The sequence below is a fragment of the Crocodylus porosus genome, unplaced genomic scaffold (assembly GCF_001723895.1).
Source record: "Crocodylus porosus isolate Cpor-Errol unplaced genomic scaffold, CroPor_comp1, whole genome shotgun sequence".
Taxonomy (NCBI): Eukaryota; Metazoa; Chordata; order Crocodylia; family Crocodylidae; genus Crocodylus; species Crocodylus porosus.
In genome coordinates this window covers 10,225,634-10,243,241 of record NW_017728914.1, presented here as the reverse complement: position 1 = coordinate 10,243,241, position 17,608 = coordinate 10,225,634, and the positions used below count along the sequence as shown (strand labels likewise).

Sequence of the window (17,608 nt, the reverse complement as noted above, 5' to 3'; positions counted from 1 at the left end):
CAGGCTGGACATAAGGAAGAATTTCTTTACTGTCCGAGCCCCCAAGGTCTGGAACAGTCTGCCAGCGGAGGTGGTTCAAGCGCCTACACTGAACACCTTCAAGAGTAAATTCAATGCTTATCTTGCTGGGATCCTATGACCCCAGCTGACTTCCTGCCCTTTGGGCAGGCGGCTGGACTCGATGATCTCCCGAGGTCCCTTCCAGCCCTAATGTCTATGAAATCTATGAAACCTTGCAACATAATGTAGCATAGCATCCCTTTCAGCCAACTCCTTATCCCCCCTCACAAATGTGGCACTGATCCCCATTCTCTCCACTTTGACTAAACATTTCCAATGAGTTATGATAGCAAAAGCATTGGTTAAATCTAGCAAAAGCATTGGTTAAATCTAGATAAATTAGACAGACTTCCTGGATAGGGCTATTCAGATCATTTAATTTATCACAGCGGATATTAAATTAGTCTAACATGATCTCCTTCAGCTATACCACTGTTGTGTTTTGTCCCATTTTCCATTTGCTTCTATATCCTTTGTTTACTTCTTTCTTTAGCATCTATTCTAAGACTTTACCTACTGTTGAAAACAAGCTAATAGGCTCGTAAGTGCCCAGATTATACTTTCTCTGTTTTAAAAGTAGGTACTAAATATCCTATTTTTCAGTCATAGGGTATCATCTCTGAATTGACAAATTCAGTAATGGCTTGGGCTGAAGATATTACCACTTCATGTGTCAATTGCTTTGATAGTCTAGGATGGAGATTATAGCAGCAGGTCTAGACTTTCCAGTTCACTAATTCCAGTAGGTCGTAAGATAAATTTGTGTTTTCCCCATCTGAACAATTAACCACTGTGATTTTGCACATGAAAATACCTCTTTTTTAAAATGAAAGGATTGAGCAATGGCATTATTGAAATAAATAAATAAAAAGAAAAAGATGACTTACATTGTGGACAAAGAGACAAGTGTATTGAAGGCTCCTGGTGTGAGGGTACTGATGTGATTGTCATATAGTGAGAGTAACCGCACTGAGCTTAGCCCTGCAAAGGTGTCATTGCTTATACAGCTGATTAAGTTGTTCCTCAGCATCCTGCAAAAATTCAGACATCAGAATACTTGTTTGTATTGCTTGAAAGGGGAGAGAAGTTTAGAACAGAGATTAGAACATTGTTTCTCATACAGGGCTGTAACAGGTGCTAGGTGAGGACTAGACTTCATTCTGTCCTTCTGATGGTCAAAAGCCAAGAAAGGGTCAAATTTACATCTCTACAATGTGTCATGAATGTAAAGCTCATTTCTCTCATATAGCATTAACAGGCAGTCGATGCCATGCATCTGAAAATACAGTGTGTCTAGATACCTTTGCTATTTAGACATTCAGTAAAATTAAAACATCTATTAATTTGCTAAGCATAAATGTAACCTAAAACAGATTTCTGAGACCACATGATTCAGCTTCTGATCATAATAACAAACAAGTACCTTCTGACCATAATAACAAACAAACTGCATTAACAACATTCCCATCCTAAACAGTTTCTTTACATACATATTTAAACATCTTCAAATGAAACAACGGTGGCAGAAGCTAATCTTTGCTATAGGAAAAGACTTTTTAGAGCAAAACCTCTGAAACCTTTTTGCACAGCACTTGGATCAGATGAATTTGAGCTGTATTTTGGAACATGCGGTGTCCTGAGTTGTTATGGTAACAATGAACTTGGTGTTAAAACCTAATTAATCCAAAATAGTGTAGCACCTAATTTATTCTCATAGCAACAAAGGATTTAGAGCTACATGAGGCATATGTCACATTTTCTATCAAATAAGATGTGGGTCCTTACATATCAGTGGACATGTCTACAGGAGATGCTTAATGCACTGTGCAGTAGGGTGCCGGGCAAAAATGTGCTAATACACTACTACGCAGTAGTGTTAGGCTACTGCGCAGTAAGCATCACAAAAAACCCATAAACTGGTACTACTACGCAGTAACTGTAGTTACTGCACATTTAGTTAGTACTAAACTAAATGCACAGTAACTACTGTGCATTACCAAATGTGTAAATGTGCCCACAATGTAGCCGTGATATTCATCTTTGGGTTAAATACCATTCAGTAACTTAAATGTACCATATGAAGGCTACAAAACAAGCACAGATTTGTGCATCTGCTCCAAAAGTCTGATCATCTACTATGAAAGCAAGCATTTCTGTGGTATCAAACATGTTCAGTCTGCTTTGAATTCAATCCTACTGGATGCCTGGGCTTACACCCCATACTGAGTACTTATAAGGCACTGACAGACACTTCAAAAATGCTAGTGAGAGATGGTTACATTTTAATAAGAGACACTTACATGCTTTTGGGTTTACACACTACTAAATCCAGTTATCATCCCAACCACCTATAGGATAAATACATGGGTCCTACTTCCTCAGGCATTCAAAACCATGTAAAAATCTGAGATCAATAGGCACTCAGAGGGAGAGCTTAAGAAGATACCACCTTTAAGGGGAACCATCATATCATGCCACACAGTATTTCCACCTATGCTTTAAGCTCTAGAAGGAATGTAGTAATACATAAGAAAACTGCTGGGGTCACTTTAGGATTAGGTAACTTTTGGAAGAATAGCATACTACAGCAGTATATCAGTATGATGCCCTTTCTGGATTCCATTCAGCAAGGATTAGAGGGTAGCTGAATCTCACCAGAAAGACTGGAAATGTAAATGCCTATGCATCTCCAATAATCATTTAATATGTTTATAGAAAAAGGATATTAAAATTAGCATACCTCCAATGTGGCTTCTTGGTTTATGCCATAGTTTTTATGTCCAAAGAAAGTAGGCTTATAGATAAAAATATACGTCTCTCAAGCCAAAAAATTAAGTTTTATACCAGAACATACCACACACTGTGTGCCCTTCCTGAAGGAACACTTATACTTAGAGATTTTCATTTCATGCTGAGTATATTTAGACTGCTTAAGCAGCTGGGGGAAAATGCAGGTCAGAACAACAGGACAGCTTCTGAGCTAAATTTTTTTTTTAATGAAAAAAAATACTTAATCAAGTTTGGAAGCACTGCCAGGGGCTACTTTTATAGTATAACAAGTTAATTTAGTATCCACAGACAGTATTTAAAATTTCCTTAGTAAAATGCATGCACCAAATTAAGGAACAGATGGACTATGCCACAAAAAATATATGTTAAAGGAACAGTGAAGGGAAAAGTCTCCATTTCTCATTCTAGGCTAATCTGTCATGGTCTTATGCAGGCAAACCAGTAAGTGAAGTTAACTGAGGGGTTGTCTTCAATGAGGACTGAAGGAATTGGTACTATGAGACTTTGCAAAGTAAGAAGCTATTTGTTGTCATGTATAAAATGACCATTGTAAATAGTATTTAAATGGCATTTTGAGGCCATTCTGCTGTATTGTTTAGGTATCTCGTCCTTTAGAATAGGGAGATTGTAAAAAAATATATATATATATTTATCAAGTATAGATCACATTATCAACCATGTGCCATCATTCTTTCTGATTTCACCAGATGCACTGGCTGAGTGCAGACAATTAAAACACCCAAAGCTGAATTGATTCAGTCTTTAAAAGTTAGTCTCAGCTGCAAAGATTGAATCAATAAGCGAATGAACAGATATTCATGTTTGATTCAGGAAATGCAACCAGATGCTTGCAGTGGCTCAAGCCAGAAGCTGGGGGTTGCTATAGCATGGCTCTCTGGAGCACAGCCAGCATGGGCTGTGTGTTTGCTTCCTCTTCCTGCTGCCCCTGAGGTCTCTAGGATCTGCAGTCCAGACTCACAACAGTAGGATTCTGCAGTTTCCCATCACTTCCTCTTCTTGCTTCCAGGTACCTTAGAATTTGTAGTCCACAGTCACAGCCAGCACTAAGTAAGCAGGGCAGGGCAGCTCCATACTTGGGAGAAGAGAAGTTTAACCCCCCTCCCTGGCCCCAGACCCCAGCAGGGGTTTGTCTGAAGGGGAGGGAGGAGCAGTAGGCCAGCAAGTGAGGCCATTGAACCAGCCCTCACTGCTCCAGCTACGGAGAAGAGGGGTGGGGCCAGCCGTGCTCTCTGGAACAGATAGCCCAGCCCAGCCCAGCCCACACCTAGAAATGTTGGGATGCTGGGGGACTTTGATTTAACTGAAACCAGGAAGGGGTCTGAGACAGAACTTTCATAAACTGGTTTGACCTAAATCAGTTAAATCTGATATTACATTCAACCAGGTTTATCTTAAAACCAGTTTCAGCCATTTTCAAACTGGCTTATATGCATTGAACTTCTGTTCTATTACAGGTTTAAATCAGTTTCTGATCACTTAAACTGGTTTATGTGTAATTTCTGTCCCTAGCCCCCTACACATACTGTAATTTCTGTTTCTAAGGGATGTAGCAGATGCCAACAGTGATCCCACCCTTCTGCACATACTGCTTTTTATCTCTATCTAGGCACCACTACATATGCATGGGCAGACCCAAAGTGAAGAGGGCTGCAGCCACACCCCATTTTAGTTGTGGTACCCGTACAATGAAGTATTTTGAGTACACTGGCTTGTCTATGTGGCTGCTGGAGCCTGTGCTGGTACATCTCCAGAACCTAAGGAGTGAGCACCACCATAATATGATTAGATATGGATTTCAGGTGTTTATTTTAAGTTCCCAAGTTACTGAATGTGTTGGTCTGAACTATTCTGATATATCAGAGCTAGCATTAAACTGGTCAGCTCTGGACTGGTCATAATTGTGTCACTGTATAACTACTCAGGCTGAGTAGTTCCTTAGCGTCTTGCCTGGGCTTTACCTGTGTCCTCTTCCATGCTGCCATGGCTAGATTGATGTCTGCTTAAAGCTCATGTATATATGTTTGTTGTGTCGTAGTCCCAGCCCTAAGTGCATAACTCCTAACTCAAAGTTTCCTATTTGTACAATGGTTATAACAATTCATAATTAACATTTGTAAGGCATTATGGAAGAAAGTCACCATGTGTGAATGTGGTGGTTAAAGTTTTAGTAGAATTTTTAAAAGGTTCTTCAATGTAACAACTTTAAACTGCAAACAATTAAATCCACCCTGCTCTGGCCCAACTCAATCTCACTGTCATGTTTCCAACCCTTGAAAACCTGGTTTATAAAGAAATAGCAACTGAACACTTTCATTGAACTATAAATATACAGAATACATTTCAGATACAGTGATGCACTCCCTGTCCTGTGAGCCCTCTGTTCAAGAACAGTGTTGTTATCAAGCTCCCAAGGTGACACACAAACAGTACTCTTTCAACAGAGGAACACAGACTTTGCACTTACAATGTCTTGAGTCCTGTGAGGCCCCTAAACATTCGTCCATGCACAGATTCCAGCTGATTCTGTGTCAAAATCAATTCCTGCACCCCTGATGCCCCATCAAATGTGCCTTCACGGATCTCCTTGATCTTATTGTTTGTCAGGTTTCTGCAGAGGGAAAGCAATGGTAATAGGAAAAAACATTACTGTTGTGCTCCAAACATTAATCAGCACAAGATAAAGAGAGGCTTAAGAAATTCTTTGTGCCTTAAAGAAATTACACAGACAAATCTGCAGTCTGCAATAGAGGTCAAGCATCACCTCAAATGCACATTTACTTCCCCTTTCACACCATCTCTGACTAAGACAATCATATCAGGATAGGCAAAACAGTTGATGTAAGCATGTGCAAAGTCAATGAAGTTGTGCATGATCTGAATCTGGCTCTTAATGGTTTTGGTCCTGCGAGATGCAGAACACTCCAGCACTCTACTCTTGTGTATCAAGTTCAGCACCTGCTTATACATTTTGCAGGGCCTGAGCATTCAGCACCTGGCAAGATCAAGTTTTATGACTTTGGCAAGGAGCAGACAGAGTGAATCCCAAGTGAACAAAGAGAAGTCCTGAGAAATCCACTATATTTATGTTTCATTTATGCTAGGTGTCTGAACAATAATGAAATCCAGAAACATAGCTAATGATGTGAGCACATATGTATTAGTGATATATTCCAACATTTAAGTTCATAAACAATAAAGCACACTGTTAATAATTTAAATATGATTTAAATTATTATATTTTTAGATATGTTTACCACAGTATATAGCTTTATGTTCTAAATATTTACCCTGAAAGTAGTTTAAGAATGTATATCACTCATATCTGAAAAGCCTCAACCATAAATCAAGGAAAAAAAAAATGAAGAATATTGAAATAAACTGCAGAATTAAACCTGTTCTGTATATGTTGCTTCTGTGAAAAGGCCAAATAAAATGAAAGCTTAAATGATAAAATGTTGTTAGAAATGTATTAACGAAGGCAACTTCTAATTATAAAAAATATGTATATAAAATGCCAGAATTTTTTTTTTTAGTTTTAGGTCTCTACCTTGTTAAAAATTACTGTGAAACTCAGAGAGACAAGAATTTTTTTGTGATATCTTTTATTGGATCAACTATATAGTTGGGAGAACTGTTGGACAAATTTTCAGCAGTCAAGTGCTCTTCCTTAGGTCACTTCCACTGTTAAGCTCAGTGCAGTGCCATCTATGACTAAACTGAGGATTTGATCTTGCTGTCAGTGTGATCTGTTACCTGCTCATTTAAATTCAAATAGGAACTTCCCCCCCACCCCAAAACAGGACATCTGTCTATTGTGATACTAAGCTACCTGGACTAGACCCTTCACCTCCTTCCCTACAGTACAAAGTGGAAGTTTTATTCTATGGACTACAGATTTAGGTGCAGAGCACTATTCTTTTCAGCAAGGGTTTGAAGTAAAGGACCACTCATACAAGATTCTCCCTGTTTAAAAGAGCTTACAAATCCAGAACAGATTCTAATGCCACATGGAGTAAGCTGAGACTGCTGAGTAGGACCTTACATCCAAAATGGTCCCTTGGCTAATTCAGTATGAGTAATGGCATCAGGATCTGACCCTGAATAAAGGAAGCAAACAACTAAATATTACGCTGAAGTTTGAACCATGACATTCGGAAGAGGAGATAGTTTGGGTTTGGATAAGAGTTGATGGAACACATGGCAACAGGATAATTTTGCTCTTAGCTGAAAACAAGCAGCAGGGGGGTTGCTCTTTGAAAAGGTTTTTACTGAATAAAAGGAATGTTGAAGCCTGAAGATGGCTTTCATGTGGTAATCTCCACTGGTTTATGGTTTATGTATCCTGAACAACTGTCAGATACTAGACCATATAACATGTAACCCATAGCCCTTCATGAATTCTGTAACCAGAAATCAGGGGAAAGAATGCCAATAATGAGGCAAAATAATTATGGATATAGAATTTTTTTTCTCTTTTTCCCAAAGTTTTCTGCTTTGTACTTTCATCTATGATATGATGACCAGGGTTTATGTTCAGTGTCAAGGCTAGCCTAGGCAGGATGTAGTGACATATGAATTTAATTTTCAGCTGCACTGTTATTTGATAGAAGTAATTTATAGTTTAGCATCTTTTTTGTATCTGTTATATTATTTCTTGCATTGCTCATGTGGACATTTTCTAGTGTTAACCACGGAATGAGGCTTACTCGCAAAAAATAATTTGGTCCTATGGCTTATAATTAATACATGTCATGTACATAAAAGAGTGACTGCAGTATACTTCTTAGTGGACAGTCATATATTCTGATTGCACAGACCAAATGCACTTAGGTGTGCAAGCTACAGGACTTGTCCTCTATCCCTTGAGCTGGTCAGATTAGAGAAGCCTGCTCTTTTGCTGACAACAAGGTTGTTTCTGTAGATAGATGACATCCCTGCTGTGGCTGCTAGCTCCTCTCCTTTCTTCAGAATCAAGTAATCATTAATTGAAGGATCCAAGAAAGATACTAACTGCTTTAAGGCAAAAAGATTGACCTTGCCCAAAATAACTTAAAATTATATATAAAACATTACAAAATGACTCAAACAATGGGAATAAGGAAAGATGTGCTTTATAGAGATAAATAAGTAAGAGACTGCTCTGTAGTTTCACTGGGACTTCTTGCCAACATGGGCTCCTTTATTTGTTTTCCAGAACTCAACTTTACTCCCATTAGAGTATATAAAAACAAACAAGAGAGCAATTGTTCTGTACAAAGATATTTCACATTCTGTGACGGCGTCCTTAAGTACTATTTGGAATCTTGAAAGATGTAGTGAGAATGTGAGGCCCTGGAATGATGCACTTTGCATTCAGGAACTACTGGCAACAGCTAAAAGAAAAAAAACAGTTCAAATGTTGTTCTTTTTGTCTCACAATTTGGGCAGGAAAACAAAAACAAAACAAAAAACCCAAAACAACAGATTGCCATTTCCACAGGTGACAACACTTTACATTAAAAACATCATGTTTTGATCTGGAACAGACTTCTGAAAAACCCCCCGACTCTGCAGCAGACCTACTATCTCAAACATTAAAAGTTGTGTCCTGCAGGAATGCTAAGATTCTATCCCAAGGATTAGTTGACATAAAGGCTTTGAAATAATATTAGAACAACCCTGGCAACCTTCCACCTGAATCTTATTTTCCATCTGTTATTATGGATTTGCTTTACAGAGAGAGATGTATGAGCTTTCTTTTAAGTGAATTTGTTGGTAGAATTGGTGCTGGGTCACCTATATGATTGTATGGGGTACAATCATAGAATATATGTAGTAATAGTATTTACTATTGCAGTCGTATTTCCTCTGCACAGTCTCACTGGTGTAGCCACACCTTCTGGAACAGACTATAGTTTAGTGGCTACAATACACAGTTGGAGGTTGTGAGTTCTGTTCTCACCTCTTTCACTGATAACTGAGCTAATCTCAAAATGTCACTATCACTGTGCCTAAGTGACACCTCTATACAAGACAAATGCAAAGAAAATAACTGACGGTGCTATAAAATGTTAGTGCTCCAAGCCTGTATGCACCCCACATCAGCATTGTATTCTTCTAAAAAAACCAGAATGCACTACAAGTTTATGAGACAGGCCTTCAATGACTTTTTGGTATCTGTGATGTGCTATCATGTAAATTTATACTGAGGGATTTCCAAGAAAGTGGACACAGTTGAACCCCCAAATCAATTGTGTCAGTGGCTCCTTTGGGACTATTTAAATGCACAGCTTATTGACAGATCATGCAACGGAACCAAGCTAAAAGCTGCTCATGTGCATTATGACTGAATACAAATGGGTTAAGATATGTAGGGAAGAGAATGCGACTGCCATGCCTCTCCCTAGGAATAAATTATTTTACCTTGCTCTATGATCATAATGCAAATGGGCATAAATATACTAATGATTGTGAACTGGTTAAATATTATGGAAATTGGCCATAAAATGGGTAGCTGGAGCAGGGTAAATTTACTTTGTTATTGTTAGAAGCAAGACTCATTCTACCAGTAGCATTTGAGCAAGGGTTTATTCTGCACTATCTTGGTTCCCTGTCTGACATATAAGGTAAAAAACAAGAAGTACAGGGAACAGAAAGGAACCTGACCCTGCATTAATGAGTTCCCTGCTGTGCAGCTGCTAGCTTTACTCCTACCTCACAGTTGCAGCACTGAGACCTACAAGAGGAAGGCATGATTAAGAGCTTCATTACTATAAAGATCACTTAAGTCCAGGTCCCCACAGACACGTCCGTTCTCTGCCTACACCCTGCCCTTGTGCATAAGTGAGAAGGGTCACAGCGGGTTTGAAGCTACTAATTACCAGTGCTCTTTGGCAAAGACTAATCCTAGGGCACTTAACCTCATTTGTGTTCACACATAGCTTCCGCTTACTCTTCCACTGGGGTGAAAGAGCCTGACACACTCCACAAGAGTAGCAGACTAAATGCTCTGCCTCTGAAGATGTCTTGTTAATATTGCTGTTTTTACACAGTGATGACAATTCCTGATGTCCATTGCTACCATGGAAGAAAATCCATGTGGACTGCTGAAGAGGGAACAGGTCTTGAGACTTGTATGTGTGCGCCCCTGATGTCTTTTGACATCATGCAGAGAGAGCCAGAAGTTGTCAGGAAAGATTTTGCTTTCCAAATACTTTAACTTGTGTCTAGTGATAAAGTTTAAATCCACCCCAGCCCTACAGCTTCAGGGAGGGGGAAAACAGGAAACTGCTGGGAGAATGAATATACATTCAGATGCGACTGAATACAAAGGGAAAAGATCTATGAAATATAAAGGCAATGACATTGTTTCTTCACAGTTACTTTTCAGAGCTATATTAGTTTACATCATTCACCAAACTTTATAAGGATATAAGGCTTTTCAGAGATGATATAGCTAGAGGAAAGGAAGTTGAATCCAGTTCTGGCTCATGCATCCAGTTTCATAGTTGGTAGTCAGAAGGGACCTGAGCAGATCATCAAGTCGGACCCCCTTTCATGGCAGGAAAGAGTACTGGGGTCAAACAACTGCGGCGAGGTGTTCATCCAGCCTCCTCTTAAAGACCCCCAGGGAGCCAGCACCACTTTTCTTGGAAGTTGGATCCAGATTCTAGCCGCCCTGACGGTGAAGTAGCGCCTCCTGATGTCTAGTCTGAATCTACCCTCTGCAAGCTTGTGACTGTTATTCCTGGTCACTCTTAGTAGTGCTCGGGTGAACAGGGACTCCCCCAGTGCCTGCTGGTCCCCTCTGACTAGTTTGTAAATGGCCACTAGATCCCCCCTCAGCCTTCTCTTGTGGAGGTTGAATAGGTTCAGGTCCCTTAGCCTGTCCTCATAGGGCCTGCCCTGCTGACTCCTGATCATGTGGGTGGCCCTCCTCCGGACCCTCTCCATGTTGTCCACATCCCTCCTGAAGTCTGATGCCCAGAACTGGATGCAGTACTGCAACTGCGGCCTGACCAGTGTTGTATAGAGGGGGAGTATCACCTCCTTGGACTTGCCTGAGATGCATCTGTGAATGCATGACAAGGTACGGTTGGCCTTCCTGACCGCTTCCCCACACTGTCAGCCCATGTTCATTTTGGCATCAATAATGACTCCAAGATCCTTTTCTGGCTCTGCACTGATGAGAAGGGAGTTCCCCAGCCTGTAGGCATGGTGCTGGTTCTTCCTTCCCAGGTGCAGCACCTTGCACTTGTCAGTGTTGAATCCCAACCTGTTCTCATCTGCCCACCCAGTAACCTGTCTAGGTCTGATTGCAGCCTATTCCTCCCTTCTAGCGTGCCCACTTCTCCCCACATCTTAGTGTCCTCTGTGAATTTGAACAGGGTGCTTTTTACACCCTCATCCAAGTTGCTAATGAAGATGTTGAACAGTGCGGGCCCAAGGACCGAGCCCTGGGGGGACCCCACTGCTCACATCCCTCCAGGTAGACAATGGCCCATCCACCACCACTCTCTGGGTGTGGCCCCCCAGCCAACTAGTGACTCATTTGAGTGTGTAGGTATCGATGCCACAGTCCCCTAGTTTTATAATGACAATGAGGTGAGAGACACTGTCAAAGCCCTTCCTAAAGTCCAGAAAGACTACGTCCACTGCTACCCCTGCATCTAAGGATTTGGTGACCTGGTCGTAGAAGGCCACCAAGTTGATCTGACAGGACCTGCCTCTAATAAGCCCATGTTGGTTGCCCCTAAGCAAAATCTCCCCTGCTGGCCCCTTGCAGACATGTGCCAGTATAACTCTCTCAAAAAGCTTATCCAGGACCAAAGTAAGACTAACTGGCCTATAGTTTCCTGGGTCTTCCTTCCTCCCTTTTTTGAAAATGGGAGCCACATTGGCCCTTTTCCAGTCATCTGACACCATGCCAGAGCACCATGAGTGCTCATAAAGCCACGCCAGGGGTCCCGCAATGACCTCTGCTAATTCCCTCAGCACTTAGAGGTGGAGATCGTCAGGACCAGCTGATTTAAATACATCCAGTCCCTCCAGAAGTTCCCTGACTAGGTCCTCTCTGCCCCTAGGCCTGGGTGCGCCTCCCCTGGAACCTATGGGGGTCCCGGTGGTGGGGGGTGACCCAGTCCCTGCTCAGAAAAAGGGAGGCAAAGAAATTGTTAAATAGGTTAGCTCTGCTGTCTGGTGTGGCAACCAGATTTTCTACTGTGTCTGCAAAGGTCCCACATTACCCGGTACCTTCTTTTTACCCCCTATGTATTTAAAAAATACATAGGGGATAAAAAGAAGGTCCCACAGCTGTGGATTCTGGGTCCTGGCAGCACCCCACAGCTGGGAGACTCTGGATCCTGATCCCACAGGACACTGCTGGCACACAGAATTCATAGCTGCAGGACTCTGGATTCCAGCCGTTTTGCCAGCAGCCTGGTTGTTTTATGGATGCTTCTATGTCTATTATGACAATGAATGGCTACAGTTTTCAAACTACAGGAAGAGGTGGCACAATCAAATTTGATTCATGCTTTAAGGAACCAAGTGAAATTGAGTGAGGTTTTGCTCGGAACTTAAATGGCTTTAAACAAGGCAATGGTCTTCAGTACCAATTTCTGCTTGGTTCAAAAATCCCAGCCTCAGAATGGGGACAACCCTTTCATAATGTGAAAGAAGGGGCCTTCAAAGTAAGGGGGAAAATGTAGCCCAGCTAATAAGGGTGGCTTGAGAGTTTTCTACTAGAAGGCAGCTATTGAAAATCTATATGAGGCAACACTTGATTATGAACTGTAGGGCACAATTACGTCTCATTGCCAGAATCCAGACATCTGAACTGCACCTGTACTCTTACATTCTTATCTCCTGCCAAGAATAGGGCACTGAGGATTTATTGCTTTATAGGAAACAAGCTCTTAAAAAACCATAACTGCTTCATGCTACACTTATGAATAACAACACAGGCTTGCTAAAATGCCCTCATTCCTTACAGATCCATGGCACAAGGAGGACAGCTGCTCTATCAGTCTACTTTAAGACTCAAATGAAATGAGTCCAACTATATCATCACATTTATTTTCAATAACTAAAATATGATGGTCTGATTGCCTGAAATTTTTTTGCAACTTTTACATAGTTTTATACAACACAATTATTTTTTTCAGCCCCATTTGCTTAATGTACTTGCTAGGGCCCCTAATGGTATCAGGTCCTTGGGCAAATGTTACTACATTTCTCAGAGCACTATCCTAACTACTTGGTATATTTCATGAAGTTCTAGGCTTACTGAGATGACTAATTACCCATGTTCCCTTTCTACCCTGAGGTCCACTATTCGCAATAAACAACATCTGATACTTTGGCTGGATTAGAAGGGAGGTAAAGGATCCATGCCAGACTTGTATGCCAGACCCTGAAAGCTTGCCCAAGTAGGTAGGGATCTAGATAATAGATCCCCACCTACCTTGAAATGACTTGAGAGGGGTAGGGGGGGTTGTAACATGTCAGAGAGAAAATTGAATGCATTTGTGTAATAGACAGAAACATCAGTTTCTGCAAAAACTGGTTTGACTGGATTAGGTGGAAGTAACAGAGGGGACTTGCGCAAGGTCAGCAATAAGATCTACTAAGAGATACTTTCTATGATACTTTTTTGGTGAAAAATCCTTTCAAATGAGAGATCTTTCAATTGGATTTGTAGCCATGATGACCTGTGCAGAATATTCATCAGGATGGATTTAATATCTAAACCAGAACTTTCATTTCCTTCTTCGCAGTACCAAGTAGAAGGTTTATAATATATGTAAGTGACAAACACTTGGACTTACATTTTCCTTAGTTTGGACAATTTCTTAAAGAGTCCAGTTGCTTCCAAAACTGAGATATCATTGTCATTGAGACGCCTGGTGAGAACAAACAAAAAAGGCACTTAATGCTTCATTGATTTCTACACATATTTCTCCACAACATTCGAAATAGCTGCACAGAGTATTCTGACTTTAGGGTAAACAAAAGAACATCTGTCATATTATCTGTCATCCCAATATCTACCACCTATGGAGCTTCCTACCACAGAAAACTTTGAGCCTTTCTAAGCATGTATAAGTATTTGTGTTCAAAGGTCAGAATTTCCATAAGAGGTGTGGCATTAAGTCTAATATATGATCTAATCAATCAGTGATGAAGTAGGGAGCATTATTCCCTTTAGTTTCCAAATTGCAGGGCCTGGCACTGCTTTTGGCTGGACTGCAAGCCTTATATTGTTTAGATCCCTACCTACCTGGGTGATCTTTCTCTCCAGAGTGCTACCTCAGATGAATGGTATACGAGTAGGAATAGCTTGCAGAGCTTTTTCTATGTGGCCAGTTAGATCTGTGACTTTCTTACCATGATTTGGTTGCAAATACCCTGGCATAGGTATCCTGAACTTTAGACAAGCTACAAAGACTGTTAGCAAGGGCTATGAGGGAAGATTTATGGCTTGGGTACGAGGCTATATTCTTTCCCTCACTGAACTCTCACTTGGTTATGTTTAATTTGATTTTGTTCTACACCAGCACTATTATGCTGTGGTGTGGTTCTTTATTCTATAAATGATTTGGGCAACACCTTTTTTTTTCCCCTATTCAAGGCAAGTGAATATAAATAAATTACTTTACATTCAATAAAGGTTTAAAGCATGTACTATGCCAGAAGAAGTCCCAATACTGAAGATATGGCATAACCTTCTATGTTGTCTTATATTACGTTAAACTTCATACTTTAATTTTGAGCCAAAAAGATCTCCAAAACTGGATGCCTATAAATGGGCATATTAATAATATAGATGGAATCATGGCATCTTTTGATTTGTGCAGACACCTCTGAATATAATGAATCAATTATTTAACAGCCATGAGCACAGTTGTAGGCCCAAAGAATAAACCATATCTTAAACAGGAATGTTGGCTCTTGAGAGGTCAAGTAGACAAAAATTAGAGAAAATATGCGAGGCACTCTAGAGCAGCATCCCCTACAACCACCTCTCAAAGAGGCAGCACTTACAGGTCTGTTGTATATTCAGGAAGGTAACTGGGTAATCGGCTAAGTTTTTGATTGGAACAGTCCACAATTGTTCCCTCGCAGCGACACTTTTCAGGACAGACAAGGTCCATGAAGCACTTTCCACTGAATTTACTTCTGAAATCCTCTGAACCTGTAGGATGATGGAAAGGTATTTGGGTAAACAGATTTTCAATTAATAATAACAAAAATTAGAAGTTGAAACGGGCCTTTCAGTCGTGCTTATCCCCAATCCATGAAGTGTTACTCCATACAGCATACATCAAAGTGTTTTGTGTAGTTCCTTTAAAAATGGCACTAGAAACTGGGCTCCTCACTTCCCCTTTCCCATTGGGCATTTATTTCACAGTCTAATAAGCATCCTTGTTAAGGTAACTTACCTACTTCCACTTAGCACTATGGGGAACACTCAAAAATCTAGACAGGTGGACACCTACCTAAGTCACACGGCACTCACTTCAACATAAGATTTGTTTAATGATGGCATCAAGTAAGCTAGATCAAGTAATTTTATGCAAAGATGTTTAAAAAGCGGTCTAAAGATTTCAGCTACTGGAGTTACTAACCAGAGTTAAGCATGGGTAAAAGAGCCTACTAAATTTTGCAACAATTAAAATATCTTGATTAACTTCTTTAAACAAATAGCAGTTGAAGGTAATGGTAGTTTAAATCATTTTCATTTTAATCAAGGTAGGCAGAGACTGTACTCCATGAGAATCACTCCCTAATGTGCCATTATATAGCAAATGCCAGACCTCTGACTATTTTTTTGACCCATTCTAATGAAATGCTTTTCCAATTAGGTTCAATGAACTAATCTGTACTTTGCAGTTTTTTCAAATAAGGGTTTTGAAACTTGATCTCTATGCTTTTGGGAGCCAAAATTATTAATAAATATTTATACGATCAAATGGTTGCCAAGACAGATCCAGTCATGCAATACCTGCCCACTCACTTCATATTTCATTATGGGAACACCAAAAATGTTTCTGGAACAATTTGCTATGCCCAATGATCCTAATAACCAAAAAAAGTATTTCTAAATTTTCTAGGGCTTTAAAGTCGATTGCAATTGTAAAATGGATTTGTCACTGCCACAATTCTTTAGTTGAAAAGGGCTAATTCAAACAGGCCATACTTTTGTCAGAGTGACTGGACTAAGTTCATTTTAAAGGATTCTAAAAACACCAGTAAAAGCTAAAAACTAAGCCAAGAGAGATGATGTCATTTTAATGCTGTTTTGCTATTCCAGACAGATAAAAAACATCATTATTTGTAAGAGGAGTAGAAAAAATCATCCAATGACACCACCATTTTAATTATTACATATTCTCTCCGCATATGAATCTAGTGAAATCAAGTTCCCCCAGTAATATAACATTTTGACCATCATAAAAACAGGTTAAAGCCCCACTGATACATTTATAATGGAAATTCAAACTGGTAAAGAATCAGAAGTAAGACATACACTTTGTGTAGTAAAAAACCCATGGTGCTAAATTCTGTGTAAAAGACAAGTCACCACTTGGCTGCAAAAGTAAATTCATTTACAGTTGTATCTGGCTGTTATGTTACCTTAAAGGAAATCCATGTGACATCTGCAACCCTATTCAGTGAAAGCCAGCAACATCCTATTATACATGCTAGTGGGCTTTTATTAATAGCTACTAGAAAAGGATTTAAATTCTGCAATTTTCAGCAAAAACAACCAACTCTCAGGTCTGAAAATTCTGTAACTGTAGCCCAGGTTAAAATCGCAGCAAGTAAACATTACAGCTCCAGGCCATAAAATCCAGTTATTCTTTTTGTCAGTCCATAAAACAGCAGTTCTGGTTCCTTATGGTTCCTGTGGAAATAATTCCACCCTACACAATGTATAAGATTCTAGCTCAGAAATCATTAGAACTATAGGACTATTGTCAGCTGTACTACAACTTATTCCAATATTAAACAATAGCGAGGAATTAAGCAGTGATCAGAAAAAGGTTTGAGAATCTATCAAAGTAACCTCTTAAAACTTGCATTTATAATTTTCATTGTCACTCCACCCCTCAGAAGAATAGCTATAGCTCTCAAAGTTGTAGTGAGTAGCTTTTAATTTAGGTATGACAGTTTGTCTAGTGCATGTATAATGCTCAGTGTCATGGGGGCAAAGAAGAGATGGTGACTGAATGGAAAACAGAGCACAGAGGGGTAGGTAGCTTTGAAAAGGCATAGGGCATTAATTTCTAGACATTCTCTCTCAAACCGTTTCACACAAATAGGAAGAAAATTTGCCATATGTGACTACGCCTCTTCAAATTCCAACTCTCTCACTGTGTAAAACTTCCTTACCTACACTGCATTAGAAACTCATCCAGCCTGGGCAACAGTCCACCACTTCCATGCTTTGAACAGGTGAAGCCCCATTCTTGCACAGCAGGAGAGGAAGGAAGCAAAAGGCTTTCTTTGAATTTAAATAAGAGTTATCAGGAAAGCATGAAGTCGAAAGTGATAAATAACATATACATCCTCATCAAGGAGTCAGTCATCCATTAGACTGGAAGACAGCAGGAATCAGCTGCAAAAGACTAGATAGAATTTACTATTTGATTCGAGCCTTGAGATCACTTGGACAGGTGGCTGCTCTATTAAGTTATTCCCACCAGGGAAACTAATATGAAATCCAGCCATCTGCTTGCAGAACTAGTTAAAT

General features: G+C 40.0%; 1 protein-coding gene across 5 annotated transcripts in view; it reads right to left on the bottom strand.

Annotated features, from left to right (window-relative positions):
* The window catches only part of SLIT3 (slit guidance ligand 3), a 938,430-nt gene that overhangs the window by 201,561 nt on the left and 719,261 nt on the right, over positions 1 to 17,608 (bottom strand). For all 5 annotated transcript variants that reach the window (XM_019534858.1, XM_019534861.1, XM_019534859.1 and 2 more), the window contains 4 exons: positions 14,896 to 15,046; positions 13,680 to 13,754; positions 5,336 to 5,479; positions 948 to 1,091 (listed from right to left, as the gene is read on the bottom strand). In XM_019534858.1, coding sequence (XP_019390403.1) covers positions 948 to 1,091; positions 5,336 to 5,479; positions 13,680 to 13,754; positions 14,896 to 15,046 — 514 coding nt within the window. The remainder of the gene's footprint in view (positions 1 to 947; positions 1,092 to 5,335; positions 5,480 to 13,679; positions 13,755 to 14,895; positions 15,047 to 17,608) is intronic.